General features: G+C 42.7%; 1 protein-coding gene across 3 annotated transcripts in view; it reads right to left on the bottom strand.

Annotated features, from left to right (window-relative positions):
- Nucleotides 1-14,662: 14,662 nt before the first annotated feature.
- Nucleotides 14,663-27,016, bottom strand: part of NRIP3 (nuclear receptor interacting protein 3) — a 56,715-nt gene continuing 44,361 nt past the window's right edge. Inside the window, exons 4-8 of one of the 3 annotated variants that reach the window (XM_060263152.1) lie at nucleotides 22,861-23,000; nucleotides 17,153-17,205; nucleotides 16,952-17,046; nucleotides 15,483-15,581; nucleotides 14,663-15,201 (exon numbers count right to left, since the gene is read on the bottom strand). In XM_060263152.1, coding sequence (XP_060119135.1) covers nucleotides 15,524-15,581; nucleotides 16,952-17,046; nucleotides 17,153-17,205; nucleotides 22,861-23,000 — 346 coding nt within the window. In that variant the 3' untranslated portion in view covers nucleotides 14,663-15,201; nucleotides 15,483-15,523. The remainder of the gene's footprint in view (nucleotides 15,202-15,482; nucleotides 15,582-16,951; nucleotides 17,047-17,152; nucleotides 17,206-22,860; nucleotides 23,001-27,016) is intronic. The other 2 variants (XM_060263151.1, XM_060263153.1) reach the window with 2 other exon arrangements.

The raw sequence follows: 27,016 nt of genomic DNA, 5'->3' as shown, positions 1-27,016 counted from the left end.
TAGCCCTATATGGCCTAAGACCTACCTATCTGCGGGACTGCCTTGCCCCACATGTTCCCCAGAGAGCACTGCGATCAAGCTCTCAAAATCTTCTGGCTGTCTCTGGGCTAAAAGAGGCTAGGCTCAATTCCACCAGGGCAAGAGCATTCTCGGTTGCGGCCATAATACTTTGGAACACCCTCCCAGAAGCCATCAGGGCCCTGCGGGATTTATTGCAAGGCTGAACTGTTTCAGATGGCATATAACATCTAAGGGAGAGGGCTGCCACCACATCTGGATCTATCACACTTTAGTACTAACTGCCTAGGATCTGCGCGCGTGAGAAAGAAAATATTACACGATCCGCCTGAAGTAGCACCATTGCCATTTATCTGATTGTTTTATTGTTTTAATATTGCTTTTGTTTACTGTCTATTTTATGCTGTTAGCCACCTTGAGTCTGTATAGAATGGGCGGGATATAAATATAACGTAAATAAAATAAATTAATAAAAGCAAGAGGTATTTCGTATGCAAAATAATAATGTCTTAAACTCTGTTTTCATGCAGATATTAGTTAAAGTACAGTTGAACAGCTTTTTATTGTAGGGGAAGCAGGCTTTATTTTTAAAATTGGTGTGAAAACTAAGTGAAAACTGTTAAAGGAAATACATCTTTTTGTGTTTAGCTTTATTTCATTGTCTGAGTGTGATTGTTTGCTGCTTCTGTCTGCTGTTCCATTAGAGAGTAGTTGGGCAGCTTATTGCTAGAGTTCCTCTCATAAATACAGTTTCAACAGTCCTTAGTGGACTAATGGTTCATCTAATTAGGAAACCTGGTTGACTATGGGAATAGAGCAGGAGTGTCAAACATACAGCTTGCAGGCCGCATCCAGCCCCTGCATCCATCCTGTCAGGCCCATGAGCAGCTGGCTGCCTGCTGTTTCTTCCTTTCTGTTTCCTTTGGAGCTGGCTTTTCCCCATTCTCTCCTATTTCATGCGTCCCAAAGGAGAGAGAAAAAGCCAAGCCTTCCTTCCCTCATTGGCTGAGGGCTCCTTCCCCTCTGCCTCTGAGAAGGGAGGAGGGGAGGGAGGGGGAAGGAAAGAGCCATGGAGAGAAAGAGTCCCACAGCACTTTTAAGAAGACCAACAACGTTTTATTCCAGGTATAAGGTTTTGTGTGCCTGCACACTTCTTCACAGGGATGGAGGGAAAGAAAGAGCGAGAGAGTCCTGTAGCACTTTTAAAACCATTGATGTTTTATTTCAGGTATAAGGTTTTGTGTGCCTGCACACCTCTCATGAGGGGGAGGGAAAGAGAGATATGGAGTCCCATGGCAATTGGATAGGTCCCCCTTTCTAGTTCTAACAGATTGGGGGGGGGAGAGAAACCTAACAGCACAGTTAGCATTCTTTATTAGTGGAAGGGAGCAAGAGTCCAGAAGCTCCTTAACTACTAACAAAAATTTGTGGCAGGGCATGAGCTTTCATGAGTCACTGTTCACTTCTTCAGACGCAGCTAGGATGTGGGTCCATCTGTCCTTATTATCTTGGAGAATGAAGTGATTTCAGACACCAAATGCCAATAGCAGGTATTGGTACTGAGAGAAGAAACCTTGCAGTTCAGCAGTCTCTCTAATCTCCCTTTGAAATCACTTTGTAAGAGAATTGCTACTGTTAGGGTGGCAACTTAATTTTGTGGAAGGTTAAAATATCCCCCCACTGGATTTTTTTAACATTGTGGTTTCTAGTAGCAGTAGAAAGAGTAAGAGTCCAGCAGCACTTTAAAGACTAACAAAATTTAGGTAGGGCATGTGCTTTCACGAGTCACTGCCCACTTGTTCCATTTGTTCTTTGCATCCTCTTGGACTGAATCCTCCTGGACCAAATTATACTTATACTTTATTTGATTTATATCCCACTGTCCCCGCCGAGGCGGCTCACAACATAAAACCACAACAAACAATTAAAATCCATACAGTATTATAAAATTTCACATTCAGTAATTAAATTAAAACAGTCAAAATGATTTGGTGCTAGCCTCTTTGATGTTGTATTAACTTAAATGGCGACGGGAAGAGAATGGCCTTGCAGGCCCTGTGGAACTGGGCAAGGTCCTCACCTCCTCTCGCAGTTCGTTCCACCAGTAGGGGGCTGCTATCGAGAAGACTCTCTCTCTAGTGGTCTTTAGTTTGGCGTCCCTCGGCCCAGGGATTGCTAATAGATTTTGAAATCCAGATCTAGGTACCTCTGGGGAACGTGTGAGGAGAGACGGTCCCTAAGGTAATTGAGATCTAGGTTTCCTATCTCATTACCAATGCTGATATCTCCACACCTACTACCCCCCTGCATATCTCACCTAATCCAATTATGCCTGCTACGGCAATTCATCATCTGTAATCATCTTTATAAGTTTATGTATCTGGTACCTTGTGTTACATTTTGTGGCACACATAGCCTGGCCAGACAAAGTGACATTTATGTCGGATCCAGCCCTCATGAGTTTGGCACCTCTGAATTAGAGGCATGTCTCTGATGCCACCATATAACCTGATACTGCCATGTTGCCCAGATTTTGTAAAACCTGGGACGGGAGGAGATGCAGTTAATTCCCTGATGTCGCACCCTCATTTCCAATTCTGTGTAACTACATATGGATTGATTGACCCAAGAACCAGTGATGCAACTTTTTTTCTACCTTGGGATGCTTCCTGTAATCCAGAGGTTTGCATGCTGCTCTCCAACCATAGAGGCCAGGCTACAAAATGCAGCTTAGTAATGAGACCAATGGATGATCTTCAACTGGTTAGTTCGGTCTCATTCTTGGTTTCCATCTTGGGCTATTTGGTCTATACACTAAACAGGGTTGTGGTGAGCATGATGGTCCAATGGTAAATCTATATGAGAATGAGTCCAACTGAAATCCAAAGATCATACTTCTGAGTGAACATGCTTAGAACTGGGGTGTGAATAAGAATATAAATCAATTGGTACCCTTAAGTTACTATAAAAATGTATCTATGCTGATATTTGCTGCTCTTTCCCCTTCTTTGTGACCTGCTGGTTCCAAACTGGAGGAAAGTAGGCTGTGTTCCTCCTAGGCAAATAGCAACCGAAGTGTGTTTGTGTGGGGGGGGGGGGCAGGTTATTTGGAAAGCATTATGGAGAGCATCTGATCTAAATCATAGCCACTGTTGCTATTTTTTTAAGTGGGAGATCTCCAGCACTCAAGCCTAGTTTGACTCTCACACTGTTTGTCTTATTTCTGTTCTGATTGCACTTGGGGAGGTAGAAAAAATTGTTTGCTTGAATGAGGAGGTTACTATGTCCTATGAAACAAACTGACCTACATTTGCAGCCACTATTGGTTTAGGCCATTAGGGCAGATATATTTTGAAATAAGGTTGCACACCAGCCCTTTGAAGCTCACAAGAAGGGCTTGAAGTCAGTGGTCATCCTCAGAAGTAGACTATCTCTAAATATGGAAGTTCCATTTATGCTTTTTGATAAAGATGCCCCAAGAGCTGACTGTCCCAACACTGCTAGTAATGTATTGATTTGATGTCATCACCCTCACAAGGTTCTTGTAGAGAATGACGACAACACAGCAGATGCCCTAGTTGCTCCTGGTTTCCATGACAACAGTTAGAAAAACAGTTCTGTCTGAGCCTTCCCCCCACTGCCAAGTGTTTCATTGCATCTTGCAACATCACTTGGAGTGAGATTTTCATCTCCTTAAAGTGTTTCTTCTTCCAATTAACTACAAATGTTTATTGAAATGAAGCATAATTGAAATGATAAGTGTGCTATGAAAAGCACCAATGAAAAATACAGTACACTATAATTATCTATCCATCTGGAAGGTAGGGGTGAGCGAAGCTTCATTGCATTCTGTGCTCTCATAAGAGAACGCTTTAAGGAGACGCCAGCATCGAAGTGGGTAAGGGGAGGCTGGCATCGCTCCTCTCAGCACGCCGGAGTGGTGGTGGCAAATTAGGTGTTTGTCTGGGGTACCGGGGGGTGGGAAGTCTGCTTCGGCGGGGAGGGCGGGATATAAATCTGAGAAATAAATAAATTAATAATTTGCCTAGTGGGCGAGCCGGCCCTGGCTGGGAATTTAATTCCAGGTGTTCATTGGCTCAGTTTAGACCAGAATCAGGGCAGGTAAGGCCAGAGGACTTAAACCTGTCTCCCCTGCACACTGTTATCCTGACCTGAAGTAACCCCAAGGGACTACTGCTTGGTGCGCTAGCAGCTCCATGTACAGTGATGGGGTTCCAAGCTTTCCCCAATCCCAATTCTCATTTGCGGTTGTTTCCATCTTCTTCAGGTCCCCTCACTCCACTTACTGGTTATATGGATTTGTATAGAGTCCATATGAACCACTGTCTCTGAATTTGTGGCATGTTCAAAGAATAGCAAGATGCCCTTGATGACTAAGGCATTTTTACAGTTTCCCCCCATTTTGTGTTTAATAGAAATTTATATTTTCAGGACCCTTAGCTGCATGTGTCACTTGGTTGCAGTGCAGACCACTTCCCCTCTTGTTCTGCAAGATTTGTTCTATGGTTTAGGCTGTAATCTTGATTGTGTGGGGTAAATTCCATGAAGCACATAGTTTTGAGTAAACATCCCCTGGAATGGGCTGGAAGAATGTTGACCTATGCTGTTTGAGTTCAAGCTGTGGGTTACAAAGCCTTCATCAAGAGTCATTTCTTAATGCCACAAGGGGGCTCTTCAATGTGTCAGCTACTCTAATTGGAACACACAGAACTGGAGACTTGCAAATGACTCATAACCTTATCTTGCCAAGCTTAGAACAGCAGGCAGGCAGCAACAGAGTTCCCATCCTTCCTCTGCGCCAGGTCTTGAGCTCAGTATGAACAAATCATGATGAAAAAGTAATGAAGCAGCTATCGCAAATACCAAATTAATTAGTTCTTATGTCTATAGGTCATTTATGATGAAAATATAATAATCTTTTTCATCTCAAATTGACTTGCTTGTCCACATTGTGAGTTATATTTTGGATAACAATGCTAGTTACAGCAGAGGGATATAAACGGAGTTGTCATTCTTCCCTCCTGCTGTGGAGAGACTGGGCCTCTTTTAGCCACACAACCATCTTATAATAATTGGGTTCCAGAATGAAAGCAGCACTTTCCCAGTGGGTCAGTCTAATATAATATTTTAGGATCAGTCTCCAGTAAGGCCTCTTTCTTGTAAGATCAGAAAAGAATCTAATTTATGGCAAGAAGCCAGATCTCTTTTGAAGAAGATGAAGAAATGGTAGAAAGATTGGTTGCTAGGTGACACAGGTTCTTAGGGTTCATGACAATTGTGATTTAAAAAAAAAATTTTTTTAAAGGCATCTGCCTCTCTCAAGAATTCCCCCTTTTTTCTTTTCTTTTCTTTTCAGTTGGAATGGCTGATAACCTATCCAGATGGTGTGTTAATATAGTGGAATTTCACACCTCCCACCCAGAGGGGCAGGAGCCCAGTCTGATGACAAATACAATAACACTTCCCTGTGCTGTAATCAAGAAATGCTGGGCTACTGCAATTTTGGAGAAGGTTGATCAGCACCTCCATGACTGGCTGTAAAATGACAGCATCACTTTAACCAGCACAGCAAATCGAAAGTGGTTTAATAAAGCTGTCCAAAATGTTTATTACTAGTTTCTGCAGCTGTGACAAGATGGGGTAGAGTTGCCAGCTAGCAGAGAAATTTTGTGGCCTCCTATTACATTTTTCATGATAGTCTAATATACAGAAATCATTAGATGAAACATTTGACACCATGAAGATGTCTAGGCATTAAGTTTTCATTAGAGACATCATTCTCAAAGTCTGCTGGAAAGTTGGCAACCCTAGATTAGGGATTGAAATTCAAATTGGCAAGTCTGAAATGCAGTTTCCTATACATTCATATTTCGTATGTGTACCCAAGCAACAGGATGTTAGGAAAAACAAGTAGAATGAGCATTCACATGTATTGCCATCTTAGATGTGCCAGTATAGGGTTGCCAAGTCTTGCCTTGGCCTTGGCAGGGGGATAAATCTCATGTGCACAAAATGTACCTGGCACGATGACATCATCTGGAAGTGACATTATTGCACTGGGCACATTGCACCAGGGATGCTCTAGGATTTGGGTAAAAACTCTATGGTACCATAGAGTTTTTACCCAGAGGCTATAGCATCCCCAGCATGATGTGCCCAGTGTGATGACATCACTTCTGGGTGACATCGCTGCGTGGGTACATTGCATGACAACAGAGCTCTTTGGGGGTGGGGATCCCCCAGCGGCCCACTCCATGCCAGTGGATTGGGAGCCCCCAAACCAGGAAATACCCCACCCCTAGTGGGAGCCAGTACCACTCTGTCTCTAGAGCTGCCTGTTTCTGAGCAAATACTGAAGAAGTGAAAGAGCACTGGCTGTGCACATGTGCAGTCATCATAGCAAGTAGTTGCTCATGTGCAAATGTTACCATCTCAAAAGTTCTATTTCTCCTACCACTTCCTGAGGAAAGGCCACCTTGTGCATATTATAAAAGATGTAGACCAAGGCCTGGGAAACATGAAGGTTGTTTCCAATAATTAAAAGGCTAATGCTCACCCTGAATACCTCTATGTTAAAAGGAATGTTTTTTTGCCATATCTAATATTAAACCAGTGGCATACCTAGCCTATTTGACACCTGGTGCAGATACATTTAACACCTCCCTGTCTTTTATTTTTTTGCCATGAAGTCACAGCTGACTTATGACAACTGTGTAGGATTTTCAAGGCAAGAGATGTTCTGAGGTAGTTTGCCATTGCCTGCCTCCATGTCAACCCTGCAGATATCTGATAAGATCAGGCTAGGCTGGGGCTATCCCAGTCATGGCCTTTCCTCTATATGACAAAATTATTTTCATTAGTGGTCATGAAATAAAATGTATAATAATAATGTCCAGAAAATAAATTCAGGTAGGTAACTGCGTTGGTCTGAAGCAGCAGAACACAGTTTTGTCTTAAAGGTGCCACTGGACCCAAACTTTGTATTCAATGGCTGGAAAATAAATGCAGACAGTAAAAAATGTCTTGTATTTTGTATATGTAATTATGCCAGTAAAAGAAAAATCAAATTCCAACAAGCTATTCCACCATGAGGGCCAGTGTGGTGTAGTGCTTAAAGTATTGGACTAGGATCTGCGAAATCCAGTTTCAAATCTCCACTCATGCCATGGAAGCTTGTTGGGTGATGTTGGGCCAGACACATTACTCTCAGTCTAGCCCTGAACTAGATAGCCCCAGGACAGCCTGATTTCATCATATCTCAGAAGCTAAGCTGGGCTGACATGGAGGCAGACAATGGTCAAACCACTTCAGAAATTCTCTTGCCTTGAAAATGTTGGATTATGTATCTGTTCTGTATGTCCTTTGCAATGTTCTAAAGTTCCAGTCATTATAGGATTAACACTGTGCCTGATTCCCTATTGCCTACATGACCTAGGAAGAAGATACTGACTGCTGTCAATCAAGATCTAGAAGTGGGAAAACCTGTTTGTTTGATCAGTTAGTCAGGTGACTTCCTTTGTTCAGGCAGAGAGTTCAAGGAGAAAGAGGAAGTATCCTCCATTAAGCATGTGGTCTTCAATGTGTTAGGATGTAATTCTTAGTGTTTGTGGTTTTACCTCCCAGTACCCTTTCCCTATAGTAATAAATATGTTTTTTGCTTTCATGTTAAATGCCTCTCAATGATTATTTGATCCAGTGATGCATCGAACTGTTTGAGATAAGGAAATAGAATTTCAAACAGAATTCCCTACAGAAAACCCTGCAGGGTCACCATAAGTCTGCTGTAACTTGATGGGAGGGGGAGTTCCATCACACCACTCGTGTTCTGAACAGGCACTTGGGAGGGCTTCTGTTCTCCATTTTAAAGCCCCAGAGCTGACCATTAGGGATGTGCATTTGGTTTGGCTGAACCAAACAGACCACCAAATACCCCCTGATTCGGAAGTATACGGCGTTGTATACTTCAGAATCAAATTGGAAGGCATTATACGGGAGCCGTATACAGCTCCCTGTATACTTCCGAATCAATATTTGGAAGTATACAGAACTCAATGTAAAAGGCGGGAAAGGAGCTTCTGCAGCCTCAGGGAAGCTGCTTGCCTCCTTTCCTGCCTTTGGAAGCCTTTTCCCACCTCTCCCATAGCCTCCCTGGGATCAGAGAGGGAGGGGGAGGAGCCCCAGCAGCCAATCCAAAGCATGCATTTGCAAATGTTTGTTGTGTAGCTGATGGCTGGGCTAATCCCGCAGCCATCAGCAAAATTGTTGTTCTTTTGTTTACTTGGGTATCCAAGTAAACACTGTTCTCTGGCCAATCACAGAGCAGTGGTATTTTTTGAAACTGCTCTGTGTAGGGCCAGAGAACCTTTTAAAGGAGTCTGCCTGGCTGGACTTCATTCCATTGCTGCTGTGTTGGTGTTGGTGTGTGAGAGAGATTGTGCTGCGCTGGCCCTTGGCCTCAGCTGCTGCTGCTCTCTCTCAGCCTTGCCTGACCTGCCTGGAGAAGACATCTAAGGTAAGACAGTCTTGGGGTTCTTGTTTTTATTTTAGTTAGGATAAAAGTAAAAAGGACTTTTTAAGACTCAGTCTCTTTACTTATCCAGATTTGGGTGAGTGGGTATTGAGTAGCTTATTTTGGGGTTAGGGTTAGGGGGTTCTGCTGGGGGTAGGGACCTGGTGTGGGGGGTTGCCAATTTGCCTAGATCTTACTTTAGTGAGAGGACTTTTAAAAGTGTCCTTTTACTTTTCCTGGTTTGGGTGGCTTGGATTTCTTGGGGTTAGGGTGAAGTTTTTTTGAGGGGGAGGGGTTGGTAAAATTCCTATATTGTTAAAAGTCAAGTTTTTACTGTTTTAAAAGGATCCTGTGTTTGATTTGTTGCTGCTGTGTTGTGCTGCTGTTGTTCCTTTTCTCTTCTGGTTCTGGTTCTTGGCGGGGGGGCTGTTTGGCCAAATTTTTATTGTTAAAACATCAGTTTTTTAACAGTTGAGTTTGTTGGCCTTTTCTCAGTTGGATTTGTTCGGCTCTGTTGTTGTTGGTTTTGCATCCTGTCCTGCTGTCCCTTTTCCTGGTTCTGGTTTGGGGGGTGGTTTAAAAGTTAAGTTTCTTTCTGTCACGTTTTTGGGTTTTTTTAATTATCTCTGGTTGGTGTGTGGGGGTTGGTGTGTGGGCTGTGTGGGGTGGGTCACTTTCATGTTTTTATAGAGCTATTTTTGGAGTCTGAGGGTGCTTTCGGTTGGCTAGGGCCACTAAATAGGCTGCCCCACTAATAAGGGTGTTTTTAGGGGGGGGGGGTTAAATTAAAAAAAAATTAATCCAGTTTAGGGCTTTATCTTCTTTCAAAATTCAACTTGGCCAGATAGGGGCAATTTAAAAAGATTTTAGTTTTCACATAAAAGGCAGCATGACTACTAGGCCACATCAGGCTCCCTTTTAAAGAGACTAGGGTTGCAGTGCATTTTGCTTTCAGCCACTGAAAGCCGGTGCATCCTTAGATTTCCTTAGGGTAAACCATGAAGCGCCTCCCAGGACAGTGTGGGAATTATATATATATTGCTTAGCTGCCTCCTCCTCCCATTTTCCTCCCCCTGTTTCCTCCTCCCTCCTTTGCCCCCCACGCAGCTTTGCTTCCCCCCCGCCCCCATTTTCACCATGTTAAGAATGGGGATGGGGCCATGAAGGGACCAGGACAACCCCCCCCCCCCGCAATCAGCTGATGGGCTGGAAAACCACCACCGCCAGAGCAAGTGACGCTGCCCTTGCCTCCTTCCCTTCCCCGACCTTAAAATGGTGAAAACGGGGAAGAGGAGGTGCTGTGGGAGGGGGGGCAGTGAGGCTGCAGGGGGCGGTGAGGCTGCGCGGCCCATTTCAAACAGACCTCAGCCAGGGCTTGGGGACTCCTGTTCTGGAAGACTGCTGACAGGACTGGCCATGCCACTAGGCAAACTAGGCAATTGCCTAGGGCGCTGGCTTTCTCAAGGTGCTGAATTGGGTGCCCTTCCACATGATTTGGTGATGTTATCAGTGGTGTGTGTGTGTGCCAGAACTTAGCCTTGCCTAGGGTGCCAGACAGTCTAGGGCTGGCCCTAAGTCTTGTTCCTTCTTGTTCCTGTCATTCCAATGTTGTTGGTAACATCTTTAGATTTCTGTATTATGAATGAACAAGTACACATCTCCTATTAATTCTTCCCCTATTTGTTTTTATGAGAGAGGAACAGTCTCTTAAAGAAAATAATGGGAAGTTCCCACCTAAATAGAATTTCATGTATGTTGTCAGAGTTGCCTGAATACACAGGAATTGTGTATTTGCTTCCGAGTATATGCAGCACTTGTTAGAAAAGTAAAGGTATTTAGCTTCAGAGTACTAGAAAAATATGTCAGTGCAGCAGTTAAAGGAAACATCCGTATATTCTGACAAATTTATCGCAATGTATACTTTATTTTCATAGTCATCACAGTAATAAATACTCAAATAATAAATTAGCCACATACCACACAAGTGGCATACTTACTTAGACAAATATATTCCAGGTTTTATTACTTGTTGGCAGGTTTACACACAGTGTAGGTCACCTTGCAAACACAAGAGCTTTTAAGAACATATATATAAAATACTGAAGTGGGTAATGAAACACAGAAAGAGAAAATATTTCCACTTACATGTTAAATATGTGAGCACTATAATAGCCAATGGAAAAGTGTAGGTTATCAAATCCATTGCAAAAAGCCAAACAATAGATTATTAAAATACAGATACTAGTTTGGTACTACTAGATGAGCTGTAGCCAAAGCTTATATTCATTGTTTGAATCAATAAATCAGATCAAATCACTGAAACCAGTACTATTTCAAAGTTTTTGGTTCCCCCCACTGTCTTTAATGATGGCTCTAGGTACATATTTATTACTAATTCTACTAGATAAGTTTTTAAGTGATGCATTGTGCCTAAAAAAGTTATTATATCCTGTTATTGTACAGTCAGCAGCCACCAACTCAGACACATGCACACACACATTTACCAAAGCCCCTATTCAGCAAAGCACTTAAATATGTACACTTAGAAGCACACCAGCAGGGGCAGTCTTAGTGATTCTGGGTCCTGACAAAAATCCAGGATGAGTTCCCAGAATCCTGCTGCACCCCACTGGGCTTACAGCCCGCCACCAGTGCAACCCTCACCCCATGTGATGTGAGTGGGGATTACTGCTGTCACCAAAAGACAGCTAGCTGGTAGCCCGAGACAGAGCAGGCATGAGTACCACTGCTGCTGAGCCAGCTGCCCCCTTGCATTAGGATGTGTACATGGCTGATCACCCCAACCCTCAGTATGGGCCCAGAGCAGCTTCGCTTGTTGTACAGCAAAATGCTTTAGAGTTAATTATCCTAGTTCCTAAGGACTAGTGTAATGTTTGGAGCTGAACAGAAGCTCAGAGAGAATACTCTGGATAGAGTGGAAAGGGCAACGTTCTAAGGAATATTTGCAGGATAATGTATGTTCTCAGAAAGTGTCAGGGATTTTTTTTGTATAGAAAAAGCCCAGCAGGAACTCATTGCATATTAGGCCACACACCCTGACACCAATCCAGTCTTGATTGCGTTCCTGTGCGTTCCTGCTCAAAATAAAGCCCTGCAAAGTGTGTGTGTATGTGTGTGTCTAAGATATTGTTTATATACTGTTTCTATAAACAGTATATACTGTTTGCTCCCTTGATGTACGTGTGTGTGCAGTTAAAGTCCAGTTCACACAACTATTTTGCCATGTTGTCAATATGGGTTAAGGACATCTATGCAAATTCCAGCACACACTGATGCCATTTGTATTTACTTCAGCAAGCTCTAATTTGCAGCTCAGCTCACTGTTGGCACACCTCAGCATTCAAGCCATATCGAGCAGCTTTGCAGTGATGCCATCAAGGTGGGTTAAAGGCAACTAGAGCACTTGTTGATATATTCAGGGGACCATAAACTGCACACTCTGACTGCATCACAAAAATTGGATATGGAGGTGAATGCAATTCACCAAATGGGTGTTCCGAAAATACTGCCTAGAACCTGGCAATTTAAGAAGGCCAGTTCCTGGCAGTAAAAGACTTACAGAATGTTAGCTGGAGCAATTACCATCCAGGTTCAGTTGCAGAGACAAGGAAATGTCTTAAAAGAGAGACAGAGAATACAGTGTAGCATACTGCAGTAAGCTTGACAAGACATGGCAGTTTCTTGTTTGCCAAGAGAATCATTAAACAATGCTGTTGCTCCAAGAACAGGAAGAAAATGAGGCTTCTTTTATCTGTGACTCAGCATCCAAGGTCTAGAATCATTAAACATTTGTCTGAATAGACATGATTATATTATATTATCTCTAGTGGTGAATTTTAATGGCCCATAAGGAACAAAACAATCATTGAGTAAAATCGTATAATGATTATCTTGCTTGGAAATCTCCAGCAGTCATGACATTAGGCAGAATGAACCCAAAGGAAATCTGATGGGAGGCAGACAATTTTTAAGAGAGTTAAAGGTGGTATCCAGAGGTACGCATGGTGTATATATACACTTATTTCCTTTGTCTCTGCTGAAACAGATTCTGCAGGGTACTGAAGCATCATAGATATCTTACCCATATGAAAGACTCAATCCTTTGGAAACTGGAACAGTGTGGGGATTATATATATATCAAATAAATTGTACAATAAAATAATCAATATATACTTTTCGGACTAGTAATAAAACATACTATCACAATGAAAAGGAAATGGGTGGTGCTGGATTTTGTAAATTTAATAACATACTAGGATACAGTGACATTAGCAGCAGCTTGATTATGGTTAGCAGGTTCTAAAATAGTGTAGTAATAAGGAGATATTGATATTCTCTTGTAATGCTTTATTACTAGGGTTTCCCAGGGGAGTAAGGTTGCCAGGACCAGGTTGGGAAATTCCTGGGATTTTGGAGTGGAGCCTGGGAAAGACAGTAGCCTCAGTGGGGTACACTGCCATAGAGTCCAGCCTCTAAACATCCATTTTCTCCAGGGGAACTGATCTCTGTAGTCTGGAGCTGAGCTGTAATTCTGGGAGATTTCCAGGTCCCACCTAGAGACTGGCATTAGGGTTGCCAGGTCCTACCTTGATCTCCACTGTCTGGGGGATCTTGGAGCTTCTCCCGGAGTTTTCTGCTGCACATGCACTCAGAAGTGACATGATTGCATTTTCACTGTTGTGCATGGTGCTCTACGTTTTAGGCAGAACGCTGTGTTTTTTAGTTATAAAACCATAGCATTTGCCCAAAAATCAGAGCATCATTGTGTGACAGCCCCAGCAAAATGACATCACTTCTGAGTGACATCATTGTATCAGGGATGATGTGCAATAATGTCACTGTTTGGGGGGGGGGGGTTCTTCTGCTGGCCAGCTTCAGGGCAGCAGATGGGAGCCCCTGGACTGGGGAATCCCCTGGCCAGACTGGGGGTCTGGCAACCCTAACTGGCATTGCTGTTTGTTACAGTTCCAGAAAAATCAAGAAATTTAACTAACTCTGCATGTAAAAGAAGTTCGATATAGAACAGATCAAAACTGAGAGCCAATCTTTCTCTCTCTCTCTGTTATTATTAAAATTTATAATGAAAAAATAACAGGTCTGCATTTGGAAAACATTTCAAGAACTGATACTGTATTTAAATAAATTTTAGAGTTCAGCAAAATTCTCACAGGGGGGGTTGAACAATGGAGCCCAGAAGCAAGGGGGGGGTTTGGGGGGGGGAGGGAGAGAGAGAGAAAGAGAGAGAAAGAGAGAGAAAGAAAGAGAGAAAGAGAGAGAGAGAAAGAGAGAGAGAGAGAGAGAGAAAGAGAGAGAGAAAGAGAGAAAGAGAGAAAGAAAAAAAGAAAGAAAGAAAGAAAGAAAGAAAGAAAGAAAGAAAGAAAGAAAGAAAGAAAGAAAGAAAGAAAGAAAGAAAGAAAGAAAGAAAGAAAGAAAGAAAGAAAGAAAGAAAGAAAGAAAGAATTTAGAGGTTCCAGAGCTCCACTCCTGAGAGCTCCAGCCTAAAATGAGGCCTGGTCACAACCCTGGTATTTCTTAGCAGTCTCCCATTCAAACGCTAGCCGGGGCTCATCCTGCTTAACTTCTGAGATCTGACAAGATCAGGCTACCCTGAGCTATCCAGGGCAGGGTACATAAAGACATTGTGGAGTTGAATCCTTATTCATACATGGGAGAAAGATTAAGTACTGGTGTTTCACAAGGCAGTGAAAGTGAATATTTTGGAGTTGGATCCTGTCAGCTTTTCTGTTGGCACAAGAGATAGCAAAGGCCGCTTTGACTCCTGAAAGCCAGCAATTTTGGGCCCTGCAGACACAAAGAGTCACACAGAATGGGGTTGTAGTGTGGAAGGAGATCAAACATGATTTTCCTGCTCCATCTTGCACCAGTGGAAAAACTGACAGGATGCTTCAGTACTACTAGACTCCACAAAAGCTACTACACTGTCAGATTTAAATGTTATTCTTTCCCCCCTTAATTTTTTTCAAGCATGCAAACCCATGAACAGGGACAATGGTGGAATGAACATATATACTGCAAGCAACAGTTGCTCTATGGTGACACTATATCGCTGAAAGAACTAACATTTGTCTCTAGTGTGAGGGCTGGAATAGATGTTTACTTGGAGTTATTTCAACTTGAGCAAGTTTTTCTGCAATTGCTTTAAAGCTAGCGGTCTTCAATTAGCATCCATAAATTGTTCCTTACTGAAAAATACTTTCTTAACAATCTGATTCTCAGAGCCTAAACACTGTTAATTCCAAAGAGGAAGTTATAAAATTGTCCCTTTTTTTTCCTTCTCAAAAATGGCAATTCATAAAATTCACTGATCCATTCACACTAAAACAGAGGACTGCAACCAAAAAAGAAACATAATCCCATATTTGAAAAGGCTATAAAGGACACAGTTTTTATGATTTGCATTTACAAGTCCATTGTCCAGAACTCTGTTGTGGTAAGCGAATGTCTGAAGCTCTTCCCTAACGCTGCCCATCCTTTCATTCAGCTATAATCTAGTTGAAGTCTAGCAGGAGGAGGAGTTATGTGTCACCCACTGCTCTTCCATCATATGCAACCAATCATTCAGTCTTCTCCCTCTGACACCAATGGTGCATTCTCTTCATGCTTCAGAAGTACTGAAATGAGATTAAAAACAGTTCTCTCAGCAGAGCTCCTCCTTTTGCTTTGGTCTCCTTGACTTGCAAAGCTTTGATCTCTAAACAAAGGCATGTCTGCACAGCACTCTCTTAAGGGACTGGATATGTTCATGCAATGTATCCAACCCACACATGCCATGAAAGCACAGGGGCCACAACCTATGCTGCTCCCCAGCCTGCCCATTCTGTTGACAGGGATAATAGCAAGAGCCTGTGTAGGCAGCATGGCCAGCACAGGGGATCCTGGAGGAAAAAGGTACCTGCCTTTTCCAGGGACACTTCCCAGGCTTCCAGTTGTGTGCTACAGAACTGAACCAGGAGCGCAGGTGGCTACCATGAGGATGTGCCCTAGGAAATAACTGTTTAGCAAGTATGGCACCTCACAGTTTTTTTCAATCTGTGGATTAAATCATCCTTTTGCTAATGGCTGATCACAATGTTAACAGAGGGAAAGGGCACCACCATGACTAATCCATGATATAACAACATCAACTTTCATGCAAACAGGCTATGTCATTAGGTGCCTCTCTTTGCAATATCATCACTGTCTTTTCTCAAAAAACATCTTCCAGAAAGAGGGTATAGTTAATGGTCCCATCAACATGGATCATAGCCTCACTTCTTCATCTCTTGGAAGCATCCATGTGAACATTGGAATGTGTGCCAAGCACTCCCTAAAAATAGGCATCCCAATGTTAAACCCAGTATGTTTAACCCAGTTAAAAGACCAGACTCGGTATGTTTAGCCAATTCATATCCAAGACTGTTGAGTACACACATGGGTGACCAATTCATATGATTTATTTTGTCTCCAGATTGTGTCAGGTGAGTGAATCAGTTCAGAATGTAATGGGAGATGTAAATTTCAAATGTTAATCATATGCACAAATAGGAAGCAAAACACATGGAAAGAACAACCAGGTATATGGGTGGCTGTGGAACGTATCTTGCTTTCTGGAATCATGCATGCCATTAACACCCAACATTGCTCAGTCATGTGATTGCTCTACACATTCAGCTATTGCTGCTGCTCTTGACCTAATGGTGGCGGCTTTTTGAAGCCACAGTTTGGGTAGTTATTTATCAAAACAGACAGCTACTTGAAAGTCAGACCACTGAACCACCTGACATACTATTGTCTATTTTGAAGGGAAATAGCTCTCCGACGTTTCAAGCAAAGAAAGATTTTTCCTGCTACCTAAAGGTCAGATTAGATGTGACACTATCCCTAAATCCAATCCAGGGACATCACCACCATTTTAGGGACTAACAAGGAGATTTAAAATTGCCACAAAGGACTGATCTTGATTGGGCCTGCAGCATAGTGAGATGAGGCATTCTTGAAAAAGCAATTGGGGGTGTGGTGCTTCTATGCTGCAGGCTAAATCAGGATCAGGCCCTCATGGCATTTTTAAATTGCCTTCTTAGGTTTTAAAGAGGCAGAAGTGCCTCTGGGTTAGACATCTAATTTGGCCCTGAGATTCTTTTTCTAGAAATGCCAAAGACTGAACACGAGACCTTTTACATGCAAAGTGGGTGTTCTAACACAGAACCATGACCCATCCCAGACATTCCCCCCTCTACAAGCTTGTCTAGTTCAGACAGTCACAAAACCCCTCCACCACATATCAATGCCAGTCACAGCCAATATCTACTCATCATTCACCATGCCAACTTGGTTGCATGAACTGTTCCTAAATTCAGCACAGCTTTAAAATTATACACTCACTTCTCTTCATGCGAAGAGACATTACCAACAAATGGGATTTCTTCCCTGTCTGATTTTCCCAGGACCAGGTGATGCTTCTCCATATTTATCACACACTAGAAAGAGAGTGAACATAAATGCAAAAAAAAAAAAAGGATAAATTGTCATCTCCTTGGTAACAGGAAAAACACTACCACCAAAGTAGGATAAATAAGAAATTACCTTCAAAGATTTCAGTGTCTGTAACCCCAGAGTGAAGTGTTTCTCATTGTCTTCTGAGGGGGGGAAAAAAGATTCAGAAAGGGACACTTTTACCTCCAACAAATGCAAGATTGTAATGACAGCTGTGGAGAGTTAGGCCCCTGAAAGCTACAAAGGACCCCCCTCTCAACTTCCTCTAGCTGCATCCCAAGATGCTGGAAGAAAGCATCCCCAGCAAAACCTCCCCTCCCTTTAACATAACATTATAGACTACCCACAGTATAAATTGTCCCATCTGTGTGCACTGGTACTCTGGAAGCGCTGTTGTATCTAAACATGTGTCAAGAAACTGTAATCCATCTAAGTGTTTGTGATATTCAGTGTCTTTGTTTGTATGTAAGTATACCAGGATTTGCACCATTGTATAAATGAGATCCCTCTCATGGACTGCTGCCTTGACATGGCGAGAGGGCTTGCACGGTTCAGTGAGGCTGTGGGCGATGCCATGCAGGGCCACACAAGATGGACAGGCCACAGCTGTGAACCCAGACAAAATGCGATCCACTGGAGAAGGAAATAGCAACCCACCAGTATCCTTGCCAAGAAAACCCCATGGACAGTAACAAAAGGCTAAAAGATAGGCGCTGGAAGATGAGCCCCTCAGGTTAGAAGGTGCCCAATATGCTACTGGGGAAGAGCAGAGAGCAAGTCCAAGTAACCACAGAAAGAGTGAAGCGGCTGGGCCAAAGCTGAAAGGACGCTCAGCTGTGGATGTGTCTGATGGTGAAAGAACAGTCCAATGCTACAAAGAACAATACTGCATTGGAATGTGGAATGTAAGATCTATGAATCAAGGTAAGCTGGATGTAGTCAAACGAGATGGCAAGACTGAACATCAACATCTTGGGAATCAGTGACCTAGAAGATATTAGATTTATATCCTGCCCTTCACTCCGAAGAGTCTCAGAGTGGCTCACAATCTCCTTTACCTTCCTCCCCCACAACAGACACCCTGTGAGGTGGGTGGGGCTGGAGAGGGCTCTCACAGCAGCTGCCCTTTCAAGGACAACCTCTGCTAGAGCTATGGCTGACCCAAGGCCATGCTAGCAGGTGCAAGTGGAGGAGTGGGGAATCAAACCCGGTTCTCCCAGATAAGAGTCTGCACACTTAACCACTACACCAAACTGGCTCTCCTAAATGGTGAATAGATCACTACATCTATTACCATGGGCAAGAGTCCCGTAGAAGAAATGGTGGGGCCTTTATAGTTAACAAGAGAGTGAGGAATGCAGTAATGGGATACAGTCTCAAAAATGACAGAATGATCTCAGTCCGTATCAAAGGCAAACTATTCAATATCACAGTAATCCAAGTCTATGCCCCAACCACTGATGCAGAAGAGGCTGAAGTGGACCAGTTCTATGAAGATCTACAACACCTTCAAGAATTAACACCAAAAAAAGATGTCCTCCTCATCACAGGGGACTGGAATGCCAAAGTAGGAAGTCAAAAGGTGACCAGAACAACTGACAAGTTTGGCCTTGGAGAACAAAATGAAGCCGGGAAAAGGCTAATAGAGTTTTGTCAAGAGAACAAGCTGGTCATAGCAAACACCCTCTTCCAACAACCTAAAAGGCGACTCTACACGTGGACATCACCTGATGGGCAACACAGAAATCAGATTGATTATATACTCTGCAGTCAAAGATGGAGAAGCTCCTTACAATCAGCAAAAACAAGACCTGGAGCTGACTGAGGCTCAGATCATGAGCTACTCATTGCAAAATTCAGGCTTAAACTGAAGAAAACTGGGGAAGCCGTTAGGCCATTCAGGTTTGACCTTGATCACATCCCTTATGAATATACAGTAGAGGTGAAGAATAGGTTTAAGGGACTAGAGTTGATAGAGTGCCTGAAGAACTGTGGATGGAGGATCGTGACATTGTACAGAAGGCAGCAATTAGTACCATCCCAAAGAAAAATAAATGCAAGAAAGCAAAGTGGCTGTCTGATGAGGCTTTACGAATAGCTGAGGAAAGAAGGAAAGTGAAAGGCAAAGGTGAAAAGGAACGATTCACCCAACTGAATGCCGATTTCCAGAGAACAGCAAGGAGAGATAAGGAGGCCTTCCTGAAGGAACAATGCAAAGCAATAGAGGAAAATAATAGAATGGGAAGGACAAGAGATCTCTTCAAGAACATTGGAGAAATCAAGGGAACGTTTCATGCAAAGATGGCCATGATAAAGGACAAAAACCTTTATCTGTTAGGGACCTAGCAGAAGCAGAAGAGATCAGGAAGAGGTGGTAAGAATACACAGAAGAATTATACAAGAAGGATCTCAATGTCCTTGACAACTACGACAGTGATATCGCTGACCCTGAGCCAGACATTCTGGAGTATGAAGTCAAATGGGCATTACTAACAACAAAGTGAGTGGAGATGATAGTATCCCAATTGAGCTATTCAAAGTCCTAAAAGATGATGCTGTTAAAGTGATGCACACATTATGTCAACAAATCTGGAAAACACAGCAGTGGCCACAGGATTGGAAAAGATCAGTTTATATTCCAATCCCAAAGAAGGGTAATGCCAAAGAATGTTCAGACTATCATACCATTGCACTCATTTCGAATGCCAGCAAGGTCACATTAAAGATTCTACAAGGTAGGCTTCAGCAGTATGTCGATCAGGAATTTCCAGAAGTTCAAGCTTGGTTTCGGGGAGGTAGAGGAACTAGAGATCAAATTGCCAACATTCGCTGGATTGTGGAGAAAGCACGGGAGTGTCAGAAAAATTTCTATTTCTGCTTCATTGACTATGCTAAAGCCTTTGATTGTGTGGATCACAACAAACTGTGGCAAGTCCTTAAAGAGATGGGAGTACCAGACCACCTCACATGTCTCCTGAGAAACCTGTATAAGGATCAAGAAGCAACTGTCAGAATGGGATAAGGAACAACTGATTGGTTTAGAATAGGAAAAGGAGTTCAACAAGGATGTATATTGTCACACTGCTTATTTAATTTACATGCAGAGTACATCATGTGGAATGCTGGCCTGGATGAAGCACAAGTTGGAATTAAGATAGCCGGGAATAACATCAACAACCTCAGATATGCAGATGACACTACTCTAATGACAGAAAGTGAGGAGGACCTAAAGAACCTCTTGTTGAGGGTGAAAGAGGAGAGCACAAAAGTAGGATTGAAACTCAACATCAAAAAAACTAAGATCATGGCATCTGGCCCCATCACACCTTGGCAAATAGAAGGGGAAGACATGGAGGTAGTGACAGACTTCACATTTCTGGGATCCAAAATCACCGCAGATGATGACTGTAGCCATGAAATTGAAAGACGTTTGCTCCTTGGGAGGACAGCTATGGTGAACCTGGGCAGTATAATAAAAAGTAGAGACATCACCCTGCCAACAAAAGTCCGTATAGTCAAAGCGATGGTATTCCCAGTAGTAATGTATGGCTGTGAGAGCTGAACCATAAAGAAGGCCAAGCGCAGAAGAATAGATGCTTTCAAGCTGTGGTGCTGGAGAAGACTCTTGAGAGTCCCTTGGACTGCAAGAAGATCAAATCAGTCAGTCCTAAGGGAAATCAACCCTGACTGTTCCCTGGAAGGTCAGATGCTGAAGCTGAAGCTCAAATACTTTGGCCACCAAATGAGAAGGGAGCACTCACTGGAGAAGATCCTGATGCTTGGAAAGAAAGAAGGCAAAAGAAGAAGGGGATGACAAAAGATGAGATGGCTGAACAGTGTTACTGATGCAACAAACACAAATTTGAGCAGACTTCGAAGGATGGTGGAAGACAGGAGGGCCTGGCGTGACTTTGTCCATGGGGTCGCAAAGAGTTGGACTCGACTGTGCGACTGAACAACAACAAATAACTGAGAGAACAGGCACTTACCTAATTAAAGTTAAAGGTAATCTCTCACACATGTGGAGTCAGACCAAAGTGACATATCATTTTGATCTAGCCTTGATAGTTTAACATCTAAATCCAAGGCTAGATGACAGCTTCCTAATTAGATCACGTCAGTGATTGGGTAGCCAATTGACCAACCAGAATATATTCAGGCTAGGTGCCCACCAACATTCATCAAGACATCAGACATCGTCATCATGATGGAACAACAGGAGGATTAAGGAAAATGGGACCTTGAGATGTCTCCTGGTGTTGTGGGCCTGACATGAGAGCATCAGTGCGTAAGCATAGGTAACTAGCTGAAGTAGGCTGCACTGTCCAGTGTGGAGGAAAGTAGGCTAATTGCCTTAGGGTTTTGTTTTGTGTTCCTCTGTGCACATTGTTTATTTTACTTGGTTTTTATATTCCTTTTTATGATCCCTTTCCTGTAAATAAATTGTATATATTTTGCTATAAGTTTTGTTCCTTTATTCTGTAGACCTGGGACCTGACAATACATTTGACCACAAGAACCTACGTAGTATTATTTTCAAGTCTTCCCAAGTATTTTATTTATGTTCTCCCTTCCTTTTGGCAGGCCTCATAGGGTGTGGCATATACTCCCTGGGCCTGGATGTCTGTTATGACATGTTAGCAGCTGGGTGTATAACAATTAACAGCTGTGGTTCTTGATAACATGAGCGTCATCATATCCAAGGCACTGGACTGATTCCCTAGGAGGCTAATTATCAGAAACCAGTGCTCCCTTATATGCATTTAATGACCTCAGGAGAGACCTTAATAACTCAACAAGAAAATCTTACAAACTTTCATATAAAAAGAGAGCTGTTAGCTACTTGAAAGTATTAGCCAACATAGCTTTGAAATCCCACCCTTTACCCCAGAATCATGCATCCTAATTTCACTTACTTGAGGGTAAAAGAAATTCATTTTGTACCTGCTCGAACACATTATTGCATTTGGTACTTTCAGTTTTTCAAAGAAAGCATTATCAGTGGCTAAATCTGCGCGCTCAAATTAAGTTCCAGGAACACAGTTTACTATGCTTCTGGGTAAGTCTCAGAAAAACATTTTTAAAAGGCACAAGCACAATTTAAAATATATAAAAGAGTATTTGCTTGCAATTAGATATAGCAGCAAAAAGAATTCTTCTTGCTGAAAGCTATCCTGTATTTCCAGGTGTCAGAGGCAGAGCTAAAGGAAGTTTGAAATGGGGGTATCAGTTTGATGGTTTTAATAGACATTCTGCTTTCACCTCTAACCAACAGGACCTCTAACCAACAGAGCTTTGTGTTGTTTCTAAAAAAACCAGTCTGTTTGAGGTGACAACAGAATTCTTCCCCTTCCCTGTTGCCTGTGATTGTTTAACTGGAGATGCTTTAGATTGAACCTGTGACCTCAGACATGCAAAACAAATGCTCTAGAACCAAAGGACAGATGACCCCCTGTGGATTAACTTGACTGGGAGACAAATGATTCAAATAGCAGAAAGTGATTTTAGAGCATGGTGTGCTTGCATACTTCTTTTGTAATCTCTAGCCACACGTGTTTTGGAGGTTTTAAAAACCATACTAAAACCAATCAAACCTATTTAACAGCAAATACACCACAAGCAATTACCTTCTTTCACAAACCTTCAGCTCCCTGAAAAATAATCTATCTCTAGACTATGAATAACAGATGTCCACATCATAGAGATCCTGTGGTTAAGACAATCAAACAACTTCAGCTATGTTCTTAACAAGCTAAAATTACAGCAATAGACTTCTCAGCTGCCTATGCAACACTCACCTGTAACAACTGCAGAACAGTCCACAGGGATATTCCCTATTGTAAGAGCCAGATGTTCTATATGGCCAATCACTTTCATATTGTGTGGCAATAAAATCTTCTCATCTTCAGGCTTGTAGAATTGCACATGTTCCTTTAGCCTGCACATGGAAAACAGCCACTGGGTTTACATGGTTTTTTTTTCAATTTAGGATGGCAATACATTTGTTGCTCAGCATCAAAATTGCTACCCAGTCCTTTCTCTTAGTGAATTAACATTTAGAATACTGAAGCCAGCCAAGACCCACCCAACCAAGTGAAGGTATTCACTCCCCCCCACCGCACCTCAAGGGGAGCTGATCCCTGCCATCTGGAGAGCATGTTATGTACAGTAGAAAGAAAGAAAAATAATAATTTGACCAGTATTTACCTTACCACCATAATTATTAAGAAACTAGGAATAAGGCCCGTTGTGAAAAATACAATGGACTCTAGAAAGAGGCTCTGGGCAAATGCCCTCCTTGCAGTCTTCCCACCCACCCAAGTGAAGGCATTCACTCCCCCCACCATCACCTCAAGGAGAGCTGATCTCTGCCATCTGGAGAACAGTTGTGATTCTGAGTGATCTCCAGCCCTCACCTGGAGATTGGCAACAGTGGTTCCCAAGGAGGAAATGGCTGATTTGGAAGGTGGAATCTGTGGTGCTGCACCTGTCTGAGGTCCCACCCCTCCTCAAACCCTACCCCCTCCAGGCATTTCTCAATCTGGAGTTGCCAACTGCTAAGTCACACTGGCTGTCATAGGGGAGGAGCTCCTGAACAGGAGCAAGCAGCCAGGCCTAGATAAGGCATGCCAATCAGGTGGCATCACCAGAGAGTGAGGCCAGGCATAGGGCTGCCAACCTCCATGTGGAGCCTGAAGATCTCCTGGGATCACAACTGAACTCTAGACAACAGATCTCTCTCATCATCCTTGAGAAAAGAACTGCTTTGGAGGGTTGACTATATACCATTCTATTCACCTAAGAGCTCTCCTTTACTGCCTAGCAATGGCCTCTGCCTAGCAGCTTCCCCAGTGGTCCAGTCCTTGTCTATCCTGGGGCAAGGCTGAGGGGAGGAGAGAGGGAGGGGGTGACAGGAAAGAGGCAGTTGCCACGGCCTCTGAGGAAACACTTCATGAGGCCGCAGTAGAGTGGCAGCTCTTTCTGAGGCTGGTTGATGGAGAGGACACAGAGAAGCATTGGAGATATGTCTGTCTCTTGAAGTAAGACTGTTTGGGCAGTTTGTTCAGTATTCCTGGGCCTGCAGTAGGCAAGGAATAGGGGAATCTGTCAATGGGAACCCAGAGGTGGTGACTGACACATGATGGGCCAGTGGTTTATGAAGCACAGGCATCAACCAATGCAAGAGTTCCATTTGGCCAATACCACTATAGTTTTATTATTATAAATGATATTAAAAAGTAATCACAACAAATGTTCTTAAATACAAATTTCAATGTATCTATTAGCTGAATATTCAGTTTTGCTGATAATTTTGCTGTCCCTACTTGCCTCTCTCTCCCCAAAATCTGAAGAAGTACCTCAGCAAATCTGTGCCATGCTCTTCCTGATTACAGTCAGTCCTGGGCTTCTAGATTCTGTAAGATGCACTGGCTGCCTATTTGTTTTGGGGCACAATTAAAAGTGGTGATTCTGACCTTTAAAACTAGATTTGAAACCAGTCTTTCTTGCTGTTTTGTTTGTATTGTTTTTACTTTGTAAGCCACCTCAGGCAGGTTCCTAGAGAGGTAGCATAAAAATTGTGTACATAAATATTCTAGAATTTACTAGAATAGTTGCACCTCTGCTTGGGCACCCTGAACTGACACTCAGTGATTCAGAGATATAAGATGTTAAAGACTTGTAAGTTGATACAGATACATTAGGGGCAGATGCATATATTAAAGAGGATCTGTATTCTACAGCGGGACCAGATCTGAAGAGCTGTTGGGTTTTCCAAACTGTGCGATCATTCCATGGAATTCTGGGCAATAAGTCAGTCTTGTAAGGATGCAAGGACAAGTTACAGGAGGGATAAATGTGAGGACCAATTTGAAGAGTCAAAATGAGGGGAAAATGGTCACTAATAATAAATTCCCCCAATGTAAAATCTTTGACATAAGTTTGCAATAAAGGAGAGATTAAAATGTAATCAATTACTCTACAGCCCCTCGGGGATACAAAGGTGAATTCTCCTGAATTTGGGTAGCCAATCAAACCGTTTAACCAAATTCTGTTGTATTGCATACAGAATTTGGTAAGACAGGTGCCTGCTGAATTTAGAAGGCTATCCTTGGAGTATCTTGGATATGAGAAAATGGGTGGAAGGGTTAAAATCAAGGGCTTTAAAAAATCAAGGTTAAAATCAAGGGCTTTAAAAAATATGCTACAGTCCTTCCCTACCCTAGCATTCAAGTCGCCCACTAGAATTATTTCTATAGTTGGAAATTTCCTCTAATTCCTCCATGAGTGTGGCCAAGTGTTCCCAATATTGCAAAAGAGTTAGCTTATCTAGAGAGGGTGGTACATATACATTCACAATAATTAAGGAGAATTTTTTGAAGAGAAGCTTGACGACCTGCACCATAGAGATGTTTGCCTGTAGAGTTATGTGTTCCAAGGCAAAATGTGAGGAGACAAGTATAGACAATCCTGCTTGAAAAGGACCACTTGTATTACTCCTGAAGGCCGGGAGGGAATAGGACTTGTACCCTTCTAGTTGGATCTGGTGTGGAGTCCAGGTTTCTTGTAGTAGTATAACATCAAACCCCTTAAGATATCTTATAAACTCAGCATCCTTAGCCTTATTCTGCCAGACGGCCACATTCCAGGAGACGATCTTAATATCCAGAATGATATTAAAAAGTAATCACAACAAATGTTCTTAAATACAAATTTCAATGTATCTGTTAGCTGAATATTCAGTTTTGCTGATAATCTTGCTGTCCCTACTTGCCTCTCTCTCCCCAAAATCTGAAGAAGTACCACAGCAAATCTGCGCCATGCTCTTCCTGATTACAGTCAATCCTGGGCTCCTAGATTCTGTAAGATGCACTGGCTGCCTATTTGTTTCTGGGCACAATTAAAAGTGGTGGTTCTGACCTTTAAAACTAGATTTGAAATCAGTCTTTCTTGCTGTTTTGTTTGTATTGTTTTTATTTTGTAAGCCACCTCAGGCAGGTTCCTAGAGAGGTAGCATAAAAATTGTGAACATAAATATTCATCCACTGATCAGTTCACACAGGGGAATTTGAAGAAAGTGAAATGATAGCACAGATACCACCACCTCCAGTTTAGCAGGCATTCAAAATTATAGATTACAGATCTGTTCTGCATTTGATTCTAGGTGAATACAAAAACGCTGGCAATGTTTTTGTTTTCTCAAAGCCTGATATTTTCTCCCCTGTATCCTCCAACAGTGTTTGAAAAGCAAAACATCCATCTAGGGTTGCCAGATCTGTGACGGAAAATACCTGGAGACTTTAGATCCAGGAGAAGGCGGATTTTGGGGAGGGGAGGGGCCTCAGCATGGAACCCACCCTTCAAAGCATCCATTTTCTCCAGGGGAGCTGGAGATCAGTTGTAAAAGTGGGAGGCTGGCAACCCTAACTTCATCAGATGTATATGAGGTAGATCTTCACTTGGCTATCATGAAGTTACTGAGGGGAAAAGAAATTGTAAATAGTAGGGTCAAAGGCATGAAATGCAGAAAACACAGGATTTGACATAACTAAGCAATGGTCTCTATACTGTTTGTGATTGCACTTGAATATTACATAATTACATCAGACACTACTTTTTAACATTTCATGGCTCTTTGATCTGCTGTTTACAACTTTTTTCTTCATAACCTTGTGTAGTTAGGACTCATCATCTGTATCACAAAATGGCTCTAAATTTATGCTAGAATAAACAATTGTTAGGCCTGTTACACATTGTGGCGGAACCGGCCCAATTCTGCCTTCAGACCCGGTCCCGTCAGCTCCCTATGGAGTCGCCAACTCCTGGAGGGAGCTATCTCTCCTCCTGCCCCTTGGGCTCGCTGCCACCACCTGCTCAGTCCCGGGGTTCAGATTGAGAGGAACAGGACTCCCAATCCCCCTCTCCAGCTATGAGGCTAGGCCTCAAGGTCCTCTG

The sequence above is a fragment of the Heteronotia binoei genome, chromosome 21 (genome assembly GCF_032191835.1).
Source record: "Heteronotia binoei isolate CCM8104 ecotype False Entrance Well chromosome 21, APGP_CSIRO_Hbin_v1, whole genome shotgun sequence".
Taxonomy (NCBI): domain Eukaryota; kingdom Metazoa; phylum Chordata; class Lepidosauria; order Squamata; family Gekkonidae; genus Heteronotia; species Heteronotia binoei.
The sequence above is the reverse complement of the archived record's forward strand: the minus strand, read 5'-3'. Positions and strand labels throughout refer to the sequence as shown.